The sequence below is a fragment of the Staurois parvus genome, unplaced genomic scaffold (genome assembly GCF_062004578.1).
Source record: "Staurois parvus isolate SC_StPar_1 unplaced genomic scaffold, SC_StPar_1.0 ptg000104l, whole genome shotgun sequence".
NCBI classification, from domain to species: domain Eukaryota; kingdom Metazoa; phylum Chordata; class Amphibia; order Anura; family Ranidae; genus Staurois; species Staurois parvus.
The window spans coordinates 9507344-9525953 of record NW_028317900.1 but is presented as its reverse complement, the minus strand read 5'-3'; the positions used below and the strand labels follow the sequence as shown (position 1 = coordinate 9525953).

The 18610-nt window shown below is 40.6% G+C and overlaps 1 protein-coding gene across 8 annotated transcripts in view; it reads right to left on the bottom strand.

Moving 5' to 3' along the window:
• The window catches only part of RYR3 (ryanodine receptor 3), a 954561-nt gene that overhangs the window by 467345 nt on the left and 468606 nt on the right, over nucleotides 1–18610 (bottom strand). For all 8 annotated transcript variants that reach the window (XM_089671311.1, XM_089671312.1, XM_089671314.1 and 5 more), the window contains 3 exons: nucleotides 7087–7360; nucleotides 4556–4670; nucleotides 4321–4453 (listed from right to left, as the gene is read on the bottom strand). In XM_089671311.1, coding sequence (XP_089527437.1) covers nucleotides 4321–4453; nucleotides 4556–4670; nucleotides 7087–7360 — 522 coding nt within the window. The remainder of the gene's footprint in view (nucleotides 1–4320; nucleotides 4454–4555; nucleotides 4671–7086; nucleotides 7361–18610) is intronic.

The window sequence follows — 18610 nt, the reverse complement described above, 5'->3', positions numbered from 1 at the left end:
ACTGAGATGAAACAAATCCTCTTACATAAGTTGTACCTGTTTATCTGTACAGTGGTACCTTGGTTTACAAATGCCTCGATTAATGTAATTTTCGGTTTACAAATGAAAATCCATTGAAAATAATGCCTTGGTTTACAAGTTTTTTACAAATTTTTTTTGCAATATGAAGTGCATGTCAGATTTTTAAATGCAATTGCCGGCTTTTTTTTTTTCTTCACTGTAGCTCACAAGATTAGCTGTCACTTTCCCCTGAGTAACAGAAAACTTTGTTTCTTTTAAGAAACTAAAAGGAAACATTGTTTCTTTTAACTTGGCAAAATAAACTAAAAGAAAACATTCTCTCTTTTAGCTGGGGAGAAAGTGACAGCTGAATTTCTGAGCTATAGTGAAGAAAAAAAAAGCGGTAATTACATTTAAAAACCAGCACCATAATACATTTAAAAAATGGCATGGGGTCCCCCCTCCCATCCATACCAAGCCCTTCAGGTCTGGTATGGATCTTAAGGGGATCTCCCACACCAAAATTTTTTTTAAAATGGCATGGGTCCCCCCCCCCAAAATCCATACCAAACCCTTATTCGAGCATGCAGTCCGGCAAGTCAGGAAATGGGGGGGGGGAAACGAGCAAGTGCCCCCCCTCCTGAACCATAGCAGGCCACATGCCCTCAACATGGGGGGGTGCTTTGAGGCAGGGAGGGCTCCCCCCCAAAGCACCTTGTCCCCATGTTGATGGGGACAAGGGCCTCTTCCACACAACCCTGGATGGTGGTTGTGGGGGGTCTGCGGGCGGGGGGCTTATCAGGCATCGTGATTGACTTTGGATCTACTGCGGGAGACATTCTTTTAGTTTTTTCTTTTAATAAAGGACTTGTCAAAGACCATGTCCTGTCTTTTTTCACACTACACTTTTTGTTTTTTGTGAATGAGTAGCAGTACCATGTATCCCGTACTCATTTACATGGGGGGCAGGATCTGGGGACTCCCTTGTTAAAGGGGGCTTCCAGATTCCAATAAGCCCCCTGCCTGCAGACCCCCACAACCACCGGCCAGGGTTGTGGGGAAGAGGCCCTTTTCCCCATCAACACGGGGACAAGGTGCTTTGGGGGGGGGGGGAGTCCCCCTGCCAAAAAGCACCCCCCCCATGTTGAGGGCATGTGGCCTGGTATGGTTCTTTCAAATTAAGCTGTCAGTGAGGAACCCCGCTGACAGCTGAAACATTAACACATGGTTGTCACTACTAAAATACCGCATGACTTAATAAAATAACTCATGCAGTATTTTAGTAGCGTTTACTTTTTTCTGACCTCCGGAACGGATCAATTGGTTTCCAATGCATTCCTATGGGAAACAGTGTTTCAGTTTACTAGTTTTTCGCTATACGAAAAGTCCTGAACAAATTAAATTCGTAAACCGAGGTATTGCTGTATTTCTCTTACATCCATTTAAAGTGCAGAATTTACACAGGATCTCTCAGCTATGAAAAGCAGGGGACGGGGAGCTGAAGTTACATCAGTGAGGATAGTTCTGAGAGCTCATTGGAGGAAAGGGACCCCCTCCCCCTTCACACAGCTCACAGGAACAGAGCTGAGGCCATCAATCATAGGCTGTGCCCTCCCCTGTCACCTTTTTTCTCTTGGTCAGAAGTGACTCAGGCTTATAGCAGAGGAAGGAGGCAGCAGATAGAAAAGGCACTTAGTGCTCTGAACTGAGACAAACACACACTAGAGGGGGGTATGCTTTATTCATATTTCATGTCTGAGGTTTACAACCACCTTAAAAGCATCAAAATATATGTTTAGAAATCTAAGAAAATGTGTGTTATTGTTCTTGCTAGTATGGGTAGAGACAGATACAAAATCTGAAATATTTACCTTACCAGGAAAAAATGATGTCCCAAGTTATCTTCAGAACTGGAGACACATGTTATCAGCAATACTGTCTAGTTACTTGGTTACATGATCTCTGCTAAAGAAAAGGAGCAGCCAATCAAAACTCTCATCTTTCCCATCAGAGATGACATGTCCAAGAAATCTAGGCTCCCAGCACTGACAGAAATCAGCATCTCATCTTCTCCAGTAAGGTAAATATTTCAACCTGTTGTTCTGTAGTTATCCACTCCTGCTAGACTTTTAATGGTGCTTCATGTTATAATTTGAATCCTTGTCTGGTATAATAAACATTATGCTACAAACATGTTGAATCCAAAACTTTCACAAATACAAAGGGCATTTCAAATTTTCTATAAAATAAAAACTGCTTACTGCTAATAAATAGAACATAAATGTAGATCTCAAATTGAACGAGCTGGGAACACAAAAAATAATAAGGCAGGCAATATTGTGCAAATTACAATAAACTAAGTTCTAGCCAATTTCAGATTTACAAAATTAGAAATAAACAAAAACATTTCACTTCTGAATTTACTCCACATGTATCAGGATATTATGAATTTGTTTTTTGGCATTAAGATCTTAGTACTGTTAGATCTCAGTGTGAGAGTGGGTGGAAGGAAGTATAAACATTGACGGATTAATTTAGTAGTAGGGATTATGTTGAAGTACAACTGTACTTTTTAGTCACAGTCCCATTCCTTGAATGCAGCCCACCTGGTCTAATACTTACCCTATCTAATTTCAGCCTTCTTCACTGGGCACCCCTGCTCAAAGCACAACCCTTCTTCAAGAACTGTTCTGATTGGATCCTCTTCATTCTGTGCATGTGTATCATAGCCCCATTCATTCCTAAAGGGAGCCATACTTATGGTGGCCTACAGTAGTCCTTCAGAGTACAGTTCTCCACTTGAATGAATGAGTGGGGCCAGGGCACACACTTGGCAAAGACTCTTTCTGAAAATAGTTCCAAACAGGGCTGCACAGTAAAGATCGCTGGAATGCAGGCAGAGCTAGAAAGCTGCTCACACCAGGGGGTGCTTTAAAAATAGTTCTAGGTAGTCACTGAGGGAGGTTTGATTACTTGACAGCCTCATTAATCTTGAAGCTGTAAAGCTTTGAACATTAGCAGGGATGTTGGATTCCTATTGCCCGATGCCCGACACATGTAGCTCCGGGTGCCGGGCAGGTAGTTTTTTTCCTTTAGCCCTGCTGCGGGCAAGCAGCAGGGCTCAACTGTCAGGTAGAAGCATTCAGTGGCAGTGCTGCCGTCGATTGCTTCCACACAGTGCCAGCCTCTCCGCATCCCCCATGAGGTTTCCTGGGCTCCGCTTGCCCATCTGCGGACCTGGCTCACCGTCGGCTAGAGTGGAAGAAGAGCGGTCAAGTCCCCTCCCCTCCCCTTCTTGTGCTGACCCGGAAGTGATGTTACGCATTACATTCAGGAGAGCACAGGGGAGATATGCAGGGTCTTTTAGACCTTGGATGTCTCAAAGAGAACCTGTCACCAAAAATCATCACATAGGGGACTTTGTCCCCTATGTAATGAAAAAAAAAAAAAAAGTTTTTTTTTTTAAATTGTAAAAAAATTAAAGTTACACCCAAGCACATACCATCCCCCACAAAAAATATTGAGGCCCCCACATATACGCACATACAAACATAAAAGCACATGCTGGGGTGCCTATGCATGAAATCATCAATTGTAATACACATATTACATATTGCCGCACACGCCAGAATGAGAGCAATAATTCTAGGACCAGATATCCTCCGTAACACTAAACTGGTGACCTATAAAGAGTTTTAAATGTGTCAACCTATAGGAAATATATGGTACTGAAGTTCGTCGCCATTTCACGTGCGCACACAAATTTAAGGTTTGACATGCTGGATATCTATTTACTCACTGCAACCTCATCTTTTATATTTTACAAAAAAATAGGGTAATATATTGCTTTTTTGTGCCCTAAAATTAACTTACTTGTATTTTTTACTGAAAGTAAGCCCTGACACCCCTTCCTGACGAGCAGCCAATTGTTGTTCATCACATTGCAATGTCTCTCCCCTCTCTGCTATTCCTGGGGGTGGGGCTGGAGAGAGGCAGGGAGGAGAGGAGGAGATAAACAGCGCAATGTTAAAAATATTAAATGTTTAAGTTGCCATAAAGCCTCTTTTATTTTTAAAAGCCCCAGGCATTCCTAAAATCACCTCCGATTTAAATACAGTTTTGGTTACATTTTATTTTTTATCTGGACAAATAGATTGTCATGAGGGACAAGTAGATTGGGGTCCCAATTTAGTCCCTGGACAAGTAGTTTTTGTAATGATTAGGTAACAGAACCATTGGACTTTTATACAAAACAGAGTTCCCTGTTCTGGTTAACCATTCCCTATGAATAAAAAAAAAACAGGCTCAATGAAGACATACCTAAACCAACACTACTGTTCTCCAATAAGTAAGCTAGATGCTCAAACATGGCCTTTTGATTTTGCCGGCTAATCCTACAAAAATAGCAGAGGAATCTGCAACAGCTTGCCACCATCTTGGGAAAAGCAATTTGCTGTAAAATAGAAGTTGTGATATGTTTCAGCTTTACTAAACTGCATACAGAAAAATCCACAATTTAATAGACAATACTGTATTGTTATCATAGAGAGATTACCTGAGACTTGTCTCCTCCTAGCACATTCACCATTACCTCCATAACAGTCTCATGCATCCCTAAAACACGCATCAGATTTGGATGCTGATAGAAGACCTTGTTGTTCATGATGTCACTGAAAGCAAATTAAAGTTTTTAGTGTTTCTACTAAGCTATGACTAATGCTTCGGCTGAAACGCGTTAGTATTCTGCTGGGTTTGTTTGGATGTCCCAGATTGCTTATCTCTGACCAAAGTACTTTGAAAGATTGTTATGGTATTCCAATCCTCTCTTTAAATTTTTACCAGGGACACCTTTATAAAGAATATCACCTGGTTAAGCAAATGTGCAGCAACCTTTTCAGCCAATGAGTAATAAAAGGCATTTAGATAGCTTGAAAGAACAAACTGCTTCCTCCCTCTTGACATGTTCATTTGTAACTCTCCAAACAGACTTCCTCAGGACTACTTCAGCATGCTTTGCACAAGAATAGAATCTAGTAGTGTAATGCAAATACACTCCAGAGAAGAATTTATATGAAAACAGACGTGAACCCTTCCTTTGGACAAAACTGTATCCTCCAGCTGTGCAATCCACAAGCAAAAATTATGTTCAACATGATTGTAAACTACATACTTAAAACAGTATTAAATGTTCAGCATTTTTAAACTTAACACAACAAGTACAATAAGTATTACCCAGTAAACTATTTGTTAAAGTTCTTATCCAAGCACTTGTAGTTTACAACTTTAAATGCTGCTGGATCCTGGTCTCTCAGTGCTGCTTCCCTGAACTTCCAGTTATCACAGAAAAGAATTAATAGTGTATTGCATAGTCTACAGTCAGTCAGTTCGCTGGGATAAGGAATAAGGGAAGCAGAGGAGTGCTTTGCCATCCTAAGCTACATGACTGCGTGCTTCTATTGATGCACACAGTGTACAGAGACAAAACTCTTGTCCATGCATGCAAGGGTAGCTCCATAGGATGCTGCAATAGAAAGGAGCCACCCTAAACAGGAAAACCAGGGCAGCAGTCATGACACCAGCTTAAACAGAAACCTAGGCAAGGATTACAAAAATGGAAAAGAACAAACAAGGGCACACTCTCATCGTGCATTACCGTGGTATAACACGTATTTATTAAATGAAAAGAGAATATATACCCACAAACCAACGTGATAAAAGGCAGTAAAAAGTGGTCAACAAGGACAGTCACAATACATCTGTGTCTAATGGTGCAGATAGGCTAACGCGTTTCGGGGGCTAAACCCCCTTCCTCAGAGCTGGAGATGTGCCTGCTGGCCACAAGCTTATATACTAGTGAAATGTCAGAAGGAGGGTGGATAAGACCCTCCCACTCAAGAAAAAAAAAAAAAAACTTGAATGGTCATAATACCTGAACCAACAATCAGTGTGCTGTGTGCTTAGCACACTCTTATGCATATATGATGCAAATAAGCACACAGCACACTGATTGTTGGTTCAGGTATTATGACCATTCAAGTTTTTTTTTTTTTTTCTTGAGTGGGAGGGTCTTATCCACCCTCCTTCTGACATTTCACTAGTATATAAGCTTGTGGCCAGCAGGCACATCTCCAGCTCTGAGGAAGGGGGTGTAGCTCCCGAAACGCGTTAGCCTATCTGCACCATTAGACACAGATGTATTGTGACTGTCCTTGTGGACCACTTTTTACTGCCTTTTATCACGTTGGTTTGTGAGTATATATTCTCTTTTCATTTAATAAATACGTGTTATACCACGGTAATGCATGATGAGAGTGCGCCCTTGTTTGTTCTTTTCCACTAGTGGTCAGATTCACCGATCTTAAAAGGACAGCACCTCTTCGGTTGACATTTTGGCATCGCCTTGGTTGTATGAAGACTGGAGCGCTGGTTTCGTTTGTTCATCTTTTGAAGGATTACAAAAAGGCTGCATACTCAGTAAGTGGTTAGATCAGCAACTGAAGGTGCTTACAAAAACTGAAGGTTTAACACTTTATTCTAAACAAAAGGTCTCTAGCTAAGACAAATTTACATACTATCATGGCATATTGCACAGGACAAATGGAAACAATTTGAGAAGTCTTCCTGCACCTGATGTTCTCCACTATTTCTGATATGCTTTAAATTGATCCTCTATATAAATGTCATTTAAAATGTATTTTAATGTTCTTGACGAAATTGAGGCTATAATAAAGTCTTCTTCCAGATGTAGACACATTAAGAAATACCTTGGCCTTCGATCAAATCATCTCTACTAAATTATTATCAACCAGCGTTGACTCTGATTTTAACCTTTGACATTGATCATATGACCAAGTGCCTAAGGTTTTGATCCTATAACCATTACTGAAGTGTCAATTTCTCAGTTTAGCTTTCCACACTTCCATTCATCTTACCTGCGTTCATCCTACCTAAGATTATTATAATATTTACACTATGTTAACATTGAATGCAAAAAGTTTACAAGTAAAAGATTATATAGTCTGAATATTTTCGAATATATGGACACAGTGCAGTAAAACTATGCAGCAGTAAAATAGAAAGCCATACCCTAAGCCATCAATCATGAGCATCTCCTCCTCCTTGCCCATTCGTACACTTAAGAGGGATCGTATTTGACCCAAAGAAGCCAACAGGTTGATGGTATCTTCCACAGATGCAGCACTGATCGTATAGGTTTTCCGCATGGTCCGTAGTAACTCTCCAATGCTATCATACTGTCGTCGGAGAAGGCTAAACATGATACGCACAAGCTCAGGGTCTTGGATATGATCTTCTTGTGCCCAGCGCACCATTGTTTGTGAGATGAGCTCTTTTAGTGTGGCTGGAAATACATATTAAAGAAAAAAGGACATCTAATACTGAACCAATACAAAGTAGCAGGTATGTACACATTTTATGTTCACTCTCACGCACAGAGTAATATCAGAATAATAATAATATAACACAGAAGAAGTACTTGTTGGACTGACATCTGCAAGAATGCTGGCAAAGTTAACACTGGAAAATGACATATTACACCATTGTTTGATTGAACAATAACCAAATTCCCTATATCCCTAGCAGAGATGAGTGAATCTGCCGGTGTCAGATTCGCAGAGAGGGTTCATCAAATCCTGCTTAAAATTTGTAAACCCTGAGTTTAACAGCAAACATCATTGAATTCTATGGGGGGGGAGACTTGGGGCAATCTTGATACTAAATTCTGGCCATTTTCAAGGCTACTAGGTAAGGTATTGTCAAAAAGGGCAAGAGAATCTGGTCACTGCCATGTGCCAATGTAAGGAAAAGTCTGCTGCCTGCCCTGACCCTTGGCCATATTCCTGGTTATTTGATTCTACTTCCAGACCTGAACTCTGACTTTTACCTTGCTACTGTTTCTGCAACCATCTCTGTCCTGTGGACTGTCACTGCAGTATACCTTCCTTCTTCAGACCTAATTCTCGGCACTGTCTTGTATTTGAGTTGTTGGTCTTAAGTAGGTGTACCTGGGGGCCGTGATCTAGGGTCAGCATGCAGAGAAAGAGATCTTCACACTCTGATGCTCTGGTAAATATCGGATGGCCCTTTGGATCCAATAACTGAGGGAGCCAGTATTACCTACTCTCATTTGGGACCATCTCCCACTTCTGCAAGTCTAGATCCTTACTGTCAACCATCCGTTAGCCTACACCTCTTTGGGAAGTCTACTATCTGTCTTTAAAGCATCCCTTACAGTGTAGCTAGAGAATCCACGCTAGTGCAGTCATACCCTGGATAGACACCTGATGTTTTTATTCATGGGTAATAGGGCCAAATTGAACAGAGGAAGTAGCAGCCACAAAATATCTAAAAGCTATAGGGAAGCTTACCCTTAAGAATAAAACTAAAGCCCCCAACCTGGCACAAGTGTATTAGTATAGTTTGTGAGCTTCTCTTAATATCATACTGCATTTTCTTAAATGTTTAAAAAATCTTTTAAAAGATAGCTCACAAAAACACTTTAAAATCTCAAGGTTACATTCTTCCAACCCTTCCCATATCCCCAATTATTCCCAAAACTTAGACTTTGGGTATGTGTTTGGTAGAAATTGGCTAGTGCCAGGACAGTACACAAGTACCTGAATGGGCATCAAGTAGGAAGAAACAAGGCAGGTTTTATCCTGCAATAAAAATTAGGATGTACTGTCTGAGAGACTACACCAACAAACATTGTTCTGGACTGGATAGACAGTATGTGAACAGTTTTCTTAGATTGTAATATATTTGAAATAAACATCAGAATGTAATATTAAGGAGATGATGACTACAAAAATTGTGCAGTGGCTAGGCAGTATGTAAGCAGCTCAGGTAGACCTTAATATAAGTTGGAGAGATGAGACAGGTTTTAACCTGGAAGAGACTGCAGAGTGCGACCACAGATGGCAGTGGGCATCAGCTGGTATCAGGAGCAGCTAAAAATAAAAAAAGAAGCTATACTATAATCACCCCTAAATTTGTGGTCAGAACCTCAGAGCCCCTTTTTGCTGAGTCCTCTGCACTGCAACCCCTCCCCCAACTTATTTACAGTGTTCTGGACAGACCCCTGCAAAAACACTTGTTAGAGACCCTATTAGGTAGGAAACCAGGGGATTATTACAGGTCAGAAATCCTTCTACTTTCTTTTATTTTTACTGCGGCAAAACAGGCTCATCACTAGTGGATGGAAAAAGCCAACTATCCCATTTGGAGTACTTAAATCTCACATTCTTTTGTGCATGAGCTATGAAAAATATGGCAGCCACATTAGATGATAAGATGCCCATATTTCTAAAGTATGGGAGCCTTGGATCTCACATTACATATTGGCAGACTTTGAATGCACAATTTTAACTACCTAGACCAGGGGTATCAAACTCAATTACATTGTGGGCTGCATCAGAATTATGGTTGCCCTCAAAGGGCCAGTTGTATCTGTAAGACTATATAAATGTATCTACTCTTCATTATAATAAATAATTGCCTCTGAATTGGATTACTACTGGTTTTAGTAATAATTAAGACCGTGAAGGGCAGGTGCAGACCAGCACAGTGCCCAGTCACACTCCTGTAGCAGAACTCTGAAAAAGAGTCGCACACCACTGATAACATCCACAAGAAACTTTATTGGAGACTGTGCAGACATAGTTCTGCCATGGTGTACTATATGAGCAGTCTCCAATAAAGTTTCCAGTGGATACCAACGGTGTGTGACCCTCCATTTCAACTATTAAAGAATTGTATTTGTCTCATAAAAATTATAAGCAGGGTGTCCAGAACTCCCCCCCCCCCCGTTATATCAGATGTCAAAAGCATGCTCTCCCCTCCCAATCACCAATAGTCCCCCACCCTCCCCTACATCACAGTGCACCCTCCTTACTTTGTGTTGTTGCCGAGAAAGAGCTGGTGAGCAGAAAGTGCACAGTCTGGAGGAGGACCAGAGGAGGCATAGATGAGGAAGTGCTGCAGCTACATAGAGAGGAGAAGAATCTATAGCAGGAATTCTGTCCTCCTCTCTTCTGCTGACTGCTGAGACAAGGGGGGTTCTGCAGCTGCAGGAAAGGTGCGAGGGCTGGATTTGGCCCATGGGCCTTGTATTTGATACATGTGATCTAGACTTAGTGACAGATCTTCATCGAAGACAATTATTTAGACCTACTTGTGCTTGGGAATACTGTCTAGATGAGCATTGAAATAATTTTCTACTTCCCTCCCTTCAATTTCTTCTGGCGCCTTTCCTATCCACCTCTTGCCTTCCTCCTTCCTTTTTCACTTCCCCTTCCCCTCCCCCCTATATATCCCCCCTCATGTTCGTGGTCTGTTTACCTTGAAGAAGGATTTATGTTACTATGGGTGCATAATCCACCCTTGCCCCTGACACTTACCCGCTCTGGGAAAGTTTTTTTTCTTTTCTTTTAATGTGTTCTCCAGTGTACTTTTGAGATTTTAATATGAACTGTACTCTGCCAGATTATTTTTTTTGTTTTTTATTTGTATAGTCTGTAAAACTTTAATAAAAAAATAGTGCAAGAGAAAAGGCCAAACGGAGATTGTGGTGCACCTGGGGTGAGTGTGTGTATGTGTGGTGTTTTGGGTGCAACGTGTTTTTACAATTTGTTTCAAAGGATGCAGTGGGGTGCTATGAAAAGCAACTCTTGAATGGACTTTCACTGCCTAATGTTCTCTAAACAATCCAAGCTGGAAACGTTATAATCATTAAAAAAGGGAATATACCCCAATTAATAACAAAGGTGCCATCTTGGTAAAGGCTGAGCTTGGTAGAGGCAGAGATACAAGTATAAAGAGATAAGGCTGCAGCCACAGAAGTGCCTAGGCATACTCACATATCAGGGTACTGCTTAGGCAAAATTAACATTTCCAGACATTCTCTACAACAAAGTAAATATTTGACTTATATGTAAAATAATTTTCATGGATTATATTACAGGAGTCAAGTTCTTAGGCTCTGTTCACAACTATTCAGGTGTGACAATGCATACATATTTTTGTGCGATTCTGCAAGCTGCGTTTAGGGCAGGCCATTTATTTCAATGCAGAAAATCGCATGACTCTTTTTTAAAATTGTTCCACACCAAAACACATGGTACTTTGTTACCATGCATTTTGGCGCATGTGAAAAAGCACATTTTAGCAAGGTGCGTTGGGGTGCCATTAAGAATTAATGCTACCGCTACCTGCAACAGGGATGTACATTTTTTGTGCATTGCAGGAACGTGAACAACAATGCGTGAATTTCTGCAACACACAAATGTGAACCTGGCCTTAGTCTTGAGCTACTAAGTTATGCAACTATGATGGAATGATTGGACACTGGCAAACAAAGCTGTAAGGACAGGTCTAGCATAACTCTTTCCACTCCCAGCAAGCCTTAGTTCAGTAGCAAACAATAAGGGGTGAATCATAAGGAATAGAGGGAGAGACCTGTGTACATAGTTACATAGTTAGTCTGGCTGAAAAAAGACAAAAGTCCATGAAGTTCAACCTTAAAAAAGAAAAGTTATAATCCTACACTCACAGTTGATCCAGAGGGAGACAAAAAAAACCCAGCAAAGCATGATCCAATTTGCTCCTGCTGAGGAAAAATTCCTCCTGTTCCCCCGAGAGGCAATCGGATATTCCCTGGATCAACTTTACCTATAAATGTTAGTATCCAGTTATATTCTGTGTATCTAAGAAAAAATCCAGGCCTTTTTTGAAACAATCCACTGAGCTGGCCAGAACCAACTCTTGAGGGAGTCTATTCCACATTTTCACAGCTCTCACTGTGAAGAAACCTTTCCGTGTTTGGAGATTAAATTTCTTTTCCTCCAGACGTAAAGAGTGCCCCCTTGTCCTCTGTGATGACCTCAGGGTGAATAACTCTACACCGAGTTCACTATATGAACCACTGATGTATTTATACATGTTGATCATATTGCTTCTTCATCTCCTCTTCTCAAGAGAGTATAAATTCAGTTTCTCTAATCTTTCCTCATAGCTGAGCTCCTCCATGCCTCTTATCAGTTTGGTTGCCCTTCTCTGTACTTTCTCCAGTTCCCCAATGTTCTTTTTGTGAATTGGTGCCCAAAACTGACCTGCATATACCAGATGAGGTATTACTAATGATTTGTACAGGGGTAATATGATATCTCTCTCTCTGGAGTCTATACCTCTTTTAATACAAGAGAGGATTTTGTTCACTTTAGAAACCGCAGCTTGGCATTGCATGCCATTCTTAAGCTTGTGATCTACCAGAACTCCCAGATCCTTCTCCACCATTAATTCCCCCAGTTGTACTCCCCCTAGTATGCATAATGCATGCATATTCTTGGCCCACAAGTGCATAACCTTACATTTATCAACATTAAACCTCATTTGTCACATAGTTGCCCAATTAAACAGTGCATTGAGGTCAGCTTGTAAATTGATGACATCCTGTAAGGACATTATTCCACTGCACAGCTTGGTGTTATCTAAAAAGACTGCAATGGGATTATTAATCCCAGACCCTATATTGTTTATAAATATATTAAAAAGTAAGGATCCCAACACTGAACCCTGGGGTACACCACTGACAACCCTAGACCATTCAGATTATGAATCATTAACCACTACTCTTTGAATACGATCTTTTAGCCAGTTTTCTATCCGTTTACATACAGATTTTTCCAAGACCGTAGACTTTACCTTACACATTAGCCTTGTGTGGGGAACTGTGTCAAATGCTTTTGCAAAATCCAAGTATACCACATCCACCGCCACCCCTCTGTCCAAGGTTTGCTCACCCCATCATAAAAAGAAATCAAAGTTGTTTGACAACTTCTGTCTTTCATGAATCCATGCTGTCTGTTGCTTAAAATATTTTTTCCCAGCAAGAATTCATCTATGTGTTTTATTAAACTCTCCAATATCTTCCCAACTATAGACGTTAAACTAACAGGTCTATAATTACTTGGTAAAGATTTTGACCCCTTTTTAAATATTGGCACCACATTGGCCTTACGCCAATCCAGTGGTATTATGCCAGGAAGGAGAGCACACAGATATCTCATCCCTGCTGAACTCTGCACCAAGTTTGTTTTGCGTTTTTGCACACAATTCATTGAATTTTCACCTTTTACTTACAGTATTTTCCATATTTCTCAATTTTTATTTTTATTTATTAATTGGATTATTTATTTAATCATCGAAGGACATAAATTTGAATAATTTTGCACAGACTTTAATTTTTTTTTTTTATCACCAACTTTGTTATATATTTTTCAAATTAATTTATTCATTATTACCAACACATGTTTGGGTATTGATTGGCATCACAATCATGTATGGTTAAACATAAGAGATTATGCAGCTATTAGAGATTTAAAGCAAATACCGTTTTTATACTATATACAGGTAATAGATCTTGATAGAGCGCGGCATCTATATTTTCTTCATTTGTATGAAATCATGTGATATTCTTTTATATGGACATTAGTAATAATGTGTGTTTTTTGGACATTCATAATAAGATCTGCTGATATGTATATGTAATGGATGGTCCTGTAAAGGATTTTGCTGACCAGTCTAAAATTCTCTTTTCTTAATTGTACATTACAGGACACAAGAACTTTGTCTTAGACCACTGGAAAGTCCAAAACCAAAGCAACCGAGGGGGGCAACACAGAAAATACTAACAGACCCATGTAATAAAATGGGCAAACATAGTGCTCAAAGTTCAGAGAGCAGCCTGATGCACCTTACACCCATAACTGGCATCAGAGGAGGCCTACACATCCACTTGGTAAAACTTAACAAATCTATGAACAGAAGACTAGGAGGCAGCCTTGAAAATCACCATATAGTGGAAAAAAATCTCCCTGGGATGTTTGGAAGCAGGGCATAAGGAAGAAAGTACAATGTCCCAATCAGTGTGGAAGGAGGAAACCACTATGGGAGAAAGGAGGCCATAATCCATAAGACAGCCTTGTCCCTGTGTAAAACAGAAAAGTTTCACTAAAGAATAAGACTGCTAACTCTGAGGTGCATCTGATGACAGCAACAAGGAAGGCAACTTTGAAAGTGGGGAAAGAAAGGAGGATATCTCTAGGCTCAAGGGGCAGTATTTGAAGAACCAGCAAAATTAAATTCAAGTTCCACAGCGTGGAGGGCACATGAGGTACACTATAAGAGCCATCCTGTACAAAATCTTTTACTGAGAAGGCAAAAGGATTCTGGGAGAATATGGCTCAATCCAATACCACCCTCAATGGTAACAACACTTATCCAGACTGAAGGAAAGACAAGATTGGTCCTACAGAGTACTTTCTGGGATGGAACTTCCTAGCTTCACACCACACTAAGTAAATTTTCTAGGTGTGATGATACATTTTGGGAAAAGTTGATATCCTAGCTTAAAGGGGCACTGGTATGACTAAATACAACATACCCCTTCACTTTAGTACCTGGGCTTCAACAGCCATTATGTTAAAGCCAAGGAATGAGAAGCAGGATGGTAAACCAATCCCAAGGACCGATTATCTAGATGATTTGGTAGAGCCCACAAAGATTCTGCCAGGAGTATGTCCAAGTACCATGTCTTCCTGGGCCAGTTGGGCACAATGAGGGTCACCAGAATACCCTCCCCACTCAAACCTGTGACACAGATGAAGAAGAAGCCTGAGCATTGGAAATGCATAGATCAAGTTGAATTTATTCCACAGAGTGAACAGGGCATCCAGTGTGAAGGCCTAAGAGTCCCTGGACCTAGCAACATACCTGTCCAGTATATTGTTGGACGTGGATGCCAAAAAATCCACCTCCGGGGTCCCTTACCTGCAACAGCTCTTGGTGAAGAGATCACATCCCTGGAACCAGAAACTGACAACTAAGAGGTCCACCTGCCAATTTGGAATGTGCGTTCCAGATATGCTAGAAGGAGGTTCACTTCTCTGGGAGCAGCGTGATTTCTTGTGCCCCCTTAATGATTGATATATACCACCCTGGATGGGTGGCCCCATAATAGAGAGGTCCAGTGCTGCAGGGATAATCCAATCCCCAGAGTTCCAGACTGTTGATCGGAAGCCAGGCTTCTACCAATGACCAAATTCCTTGTTTCGAGAAGGTATCCAGAACTCCACAGCATCTCGACAGGCTGGTGTTCATCGAAAGCACACCAGCAAGACATGAGGAGAAAGGACTTCCCAAGTTACAATCCCTGAATAAAAATCTACAATGCAAGCATGGATTTTCTGTTCAAGCACATGGGATGATCTATTTGTTTACACACAATCAGAATGTTGGCTTGCAAAGATGTGGAGTGAAAACAGATGTATGGTATTGTCTGAAAGGCGGCTACCATCAGTCCCAAGATGCTCATGCAAAAGCAAATGGTGGGACATTTCCTCGATCATAGGGTTCAAACATAGGAGTAAATGGCCAGAAGCTTGTTTGGAGGGAGAAAAACATTAGACTAAACCCTAAATACTCCAAGGAGTGGGAAGGTTACCGCACCCACTTCTGGAGATTTAGAATCCATTCAACCCCTTGCAGGGTCTGCACCGTCTGATGGACATTGGCTGACAAGGACTGGACTGACTATTCCTTCAGGAGAAGTTATCCAGTTATCCAATGATGGGGATACCCTGAGAGTGCAGCAGAACTAGAACAGAACCTTGGTGAAAACCAAGGTGCTATGGACAGGCCAAAGAGAAGGGCAACAAAGTGGTAATGGTGCAAGCCCACAGAAAATGCACCCACAAAAAAGAACCCCGCTGAGAATCTTCAGATCCAGAATTGGGCAAATGCCACCCTTTGCCTGGGGACAGTAAATAGGTTGGCGTAGAACCACTAAAAATGTTCCTTTTCCAGAACTTGCCCAAGGACTCCCAACAAGAGTAACTGCTGGAGAAGTGTAGAGATCTGCCTGCATTTGTAGTGGTCAGATAGAGTGTAGTTCCACTTAAAACAAACCTTTAAATTGAGCCCACAACTTATCCAACCTTAAACTTCTAAACACCTATCACGCTGTAGAGTTCCCTGCACTGGGATTCTCTCTGCCAATAGCAAGCAGTCTCATGTTGAAAGTACCTGCAAGACCAAAGTACAAATTTTAGGGTGGCATTACATGTCAAAGCCCTGAAATCTTTGACAAAATAGATATAGCAACTAAAAGCCCTTTTGTGAAGAGTTGTGATAATGATTTATAATTTATTGAAAACTGAACTTCACTGCCTCATACAATACTTTATTAACTCAGAGAAATTAACAGTAAATAGTAATATATTAAATATGACATATTTAGTTTTCTAGATGCATAAATGCCATGAAGAATAAGTATTACAAGTCAAAACTCAAACTCATAACATAAAATGTAGTATATACAATTGGCCACTAGATGTCAATAACACACTCAATGATTCTGCAATATGCAGGAAGACATACCCTAAACCACAAAATTAATCCAGACACACAAAAGGGTTGATTTACTAAAACTGGAAAGTGCAAAATCTGGTGCAGCTCTGAATGGTAGTCAATCAGCTTCCAATTTTAGCTTGTTCAATTAAGCTTTGCCAAAAAAAAAATTGGAAGCTGACTGGTTTTTATGCAGAGCAGCTCCAGATTTTGCACAATTTAGTTTTTGTAAACCTACCCCACAGTATTCATGTAAAGCCCCATACACATGCTAGTCTCATATCAAAAGTGAAGCGGTTACTAAAGTTATGAAAATTCTTGTACGACAGAATAAAAATTAGAAATGTATTTGTATTATATTCGTCTTGTACGTTCCGATGAAAATTATACAATCTAGTATCGTACAAGAAAAATTTTCATGCTTTTGGACGGAAACTGTGTACTAAAAATCAGATTACCATATGATCACTCTGAAAGCGGTATTTTTTATACTATTTTCTGATCGTGTGTACTAGGCTTAAGTCTAGTGACAAATGGGATTAACATAGGTCCCAGATTCACAGCAAAATGTTCAGCAGTCTTCATTTTTCTAAATGTGTGTAGTGATTACTGCATGATGCAGGTGCTTTTGGTCAAATTAAATGCTATCCCTGTGTATAGAGCATGAACGGGCTGGATCACAAAGACCAGGGAACTAAAACAAAAATCACATTGGATTTTCATGTTCGAAAATAATTTCCACTAAGCTGTTCAGAAAAGCAATGACATTGGGTAGATCATTTTGTGTGTCCCCATTATTTCTTTAAAAAAACTTTAATAGTGAGATCCTCTTGCTTGCATTGAATAGTGGTTATGCTGCCAGGTGAAAAAAGGTTTGCCAAGAGTTTGATTGTTCACTGCCAGATATTCTGATTTCCCTGTAATCACCTTACCCTGTGCAGAGTAAACTGGTAAATTTAGGTGTACATATTGTTTTAACTTAGCTTGAACCCTATCTTCTTGTTTCAACCCTTATTACAAAAGAGCTGTAACAAAATCTCTACAGCAGGGAAGCTACTAACGACTGGCATAGAGCCATTTCTTAATGCTTTGACTCTTCTTCCATGTAATGGTATACCAAAAAAAGCAGTGCACAACTTGATATCCAAAAAATATTGGGGGGGGTCACGGGCAGCTGGCAAAGTGCTCAAACAGTATTTGTTACCCCCTATAACCACCCCCCTTTCCTTCCTTTTTTCTTTATGATTAACTTCTTTAATTAAATTAGTATAATAAAAGTACAGAAACTATCTCCTCTGGTTTTAAGTTTTCTTTTCAGGCCCTCCCTCCACCCCCAGCATCGTGGTCATCTTTATCCTGGCCAGTCTTAAAAAACAAAATTCAGTAAAGTGGTTATCTCCATTTCCTTTTGTCACTTTTATTAGGGTTCTGTCATCCACATTTGTGGGTAACAGTGTTTATGGTGGTAACTGCTGGTAGGTAGAGATATTTTGTACTTGATTCATAAAGGACTGAGCAGGTGGTTTTGTTAAAATATTAACATTGATATTGGTCTGTGCAATTGATAGTAAAGGTGTGGTATAATAATTTTTTATTGCATTGGTGGTTTAATTTGTTCCTGTTTGAGGCATTAAAACCCAATTTTCACAAAAAACTGTTCATTTTAGAAATTGTACTAATTGTTTTATATAAAGAGATTTAAACAGAAGCTATGGCTAGTAATATTATACTTTAGATCAGGCCTTGAAATTTCCACTCGCCTGCTCGCATTTCGCGAGTGGAAATAACATGGGGGCGAGGGCCAGATCGATTAAACAGCCAATGGATATGGAGCGGGGTGCCAGCACCAGAGGCGGAATAAGCTTTCAGGCATTAAGCACTCACACACAACCCAAGGGCCCAGTGTCCTTAGGAGGTCCTATGACAGGCTTCTGAAAGGATGGGGAGGGGCCGCAGGGTGGATTGGGCAAGCGTGCTACAAGTCCGGTCCGGTGAGAGGAGAGAGTGACTGACAGAGCCCTAGGAGGAGGAGAATCCACAGACTGGTGAGAACTCAGCATGTAACAGTGGGAGGAAGGGGGAGAAATGTCTGTGACAGGATTGCTTAGAAACGGAGTGTGACAGGTTAAGAGAGCCAGAGGGGAGACATGTGTGTGTGTGTCTGTCTGTATGTGTGTGTCTGTAT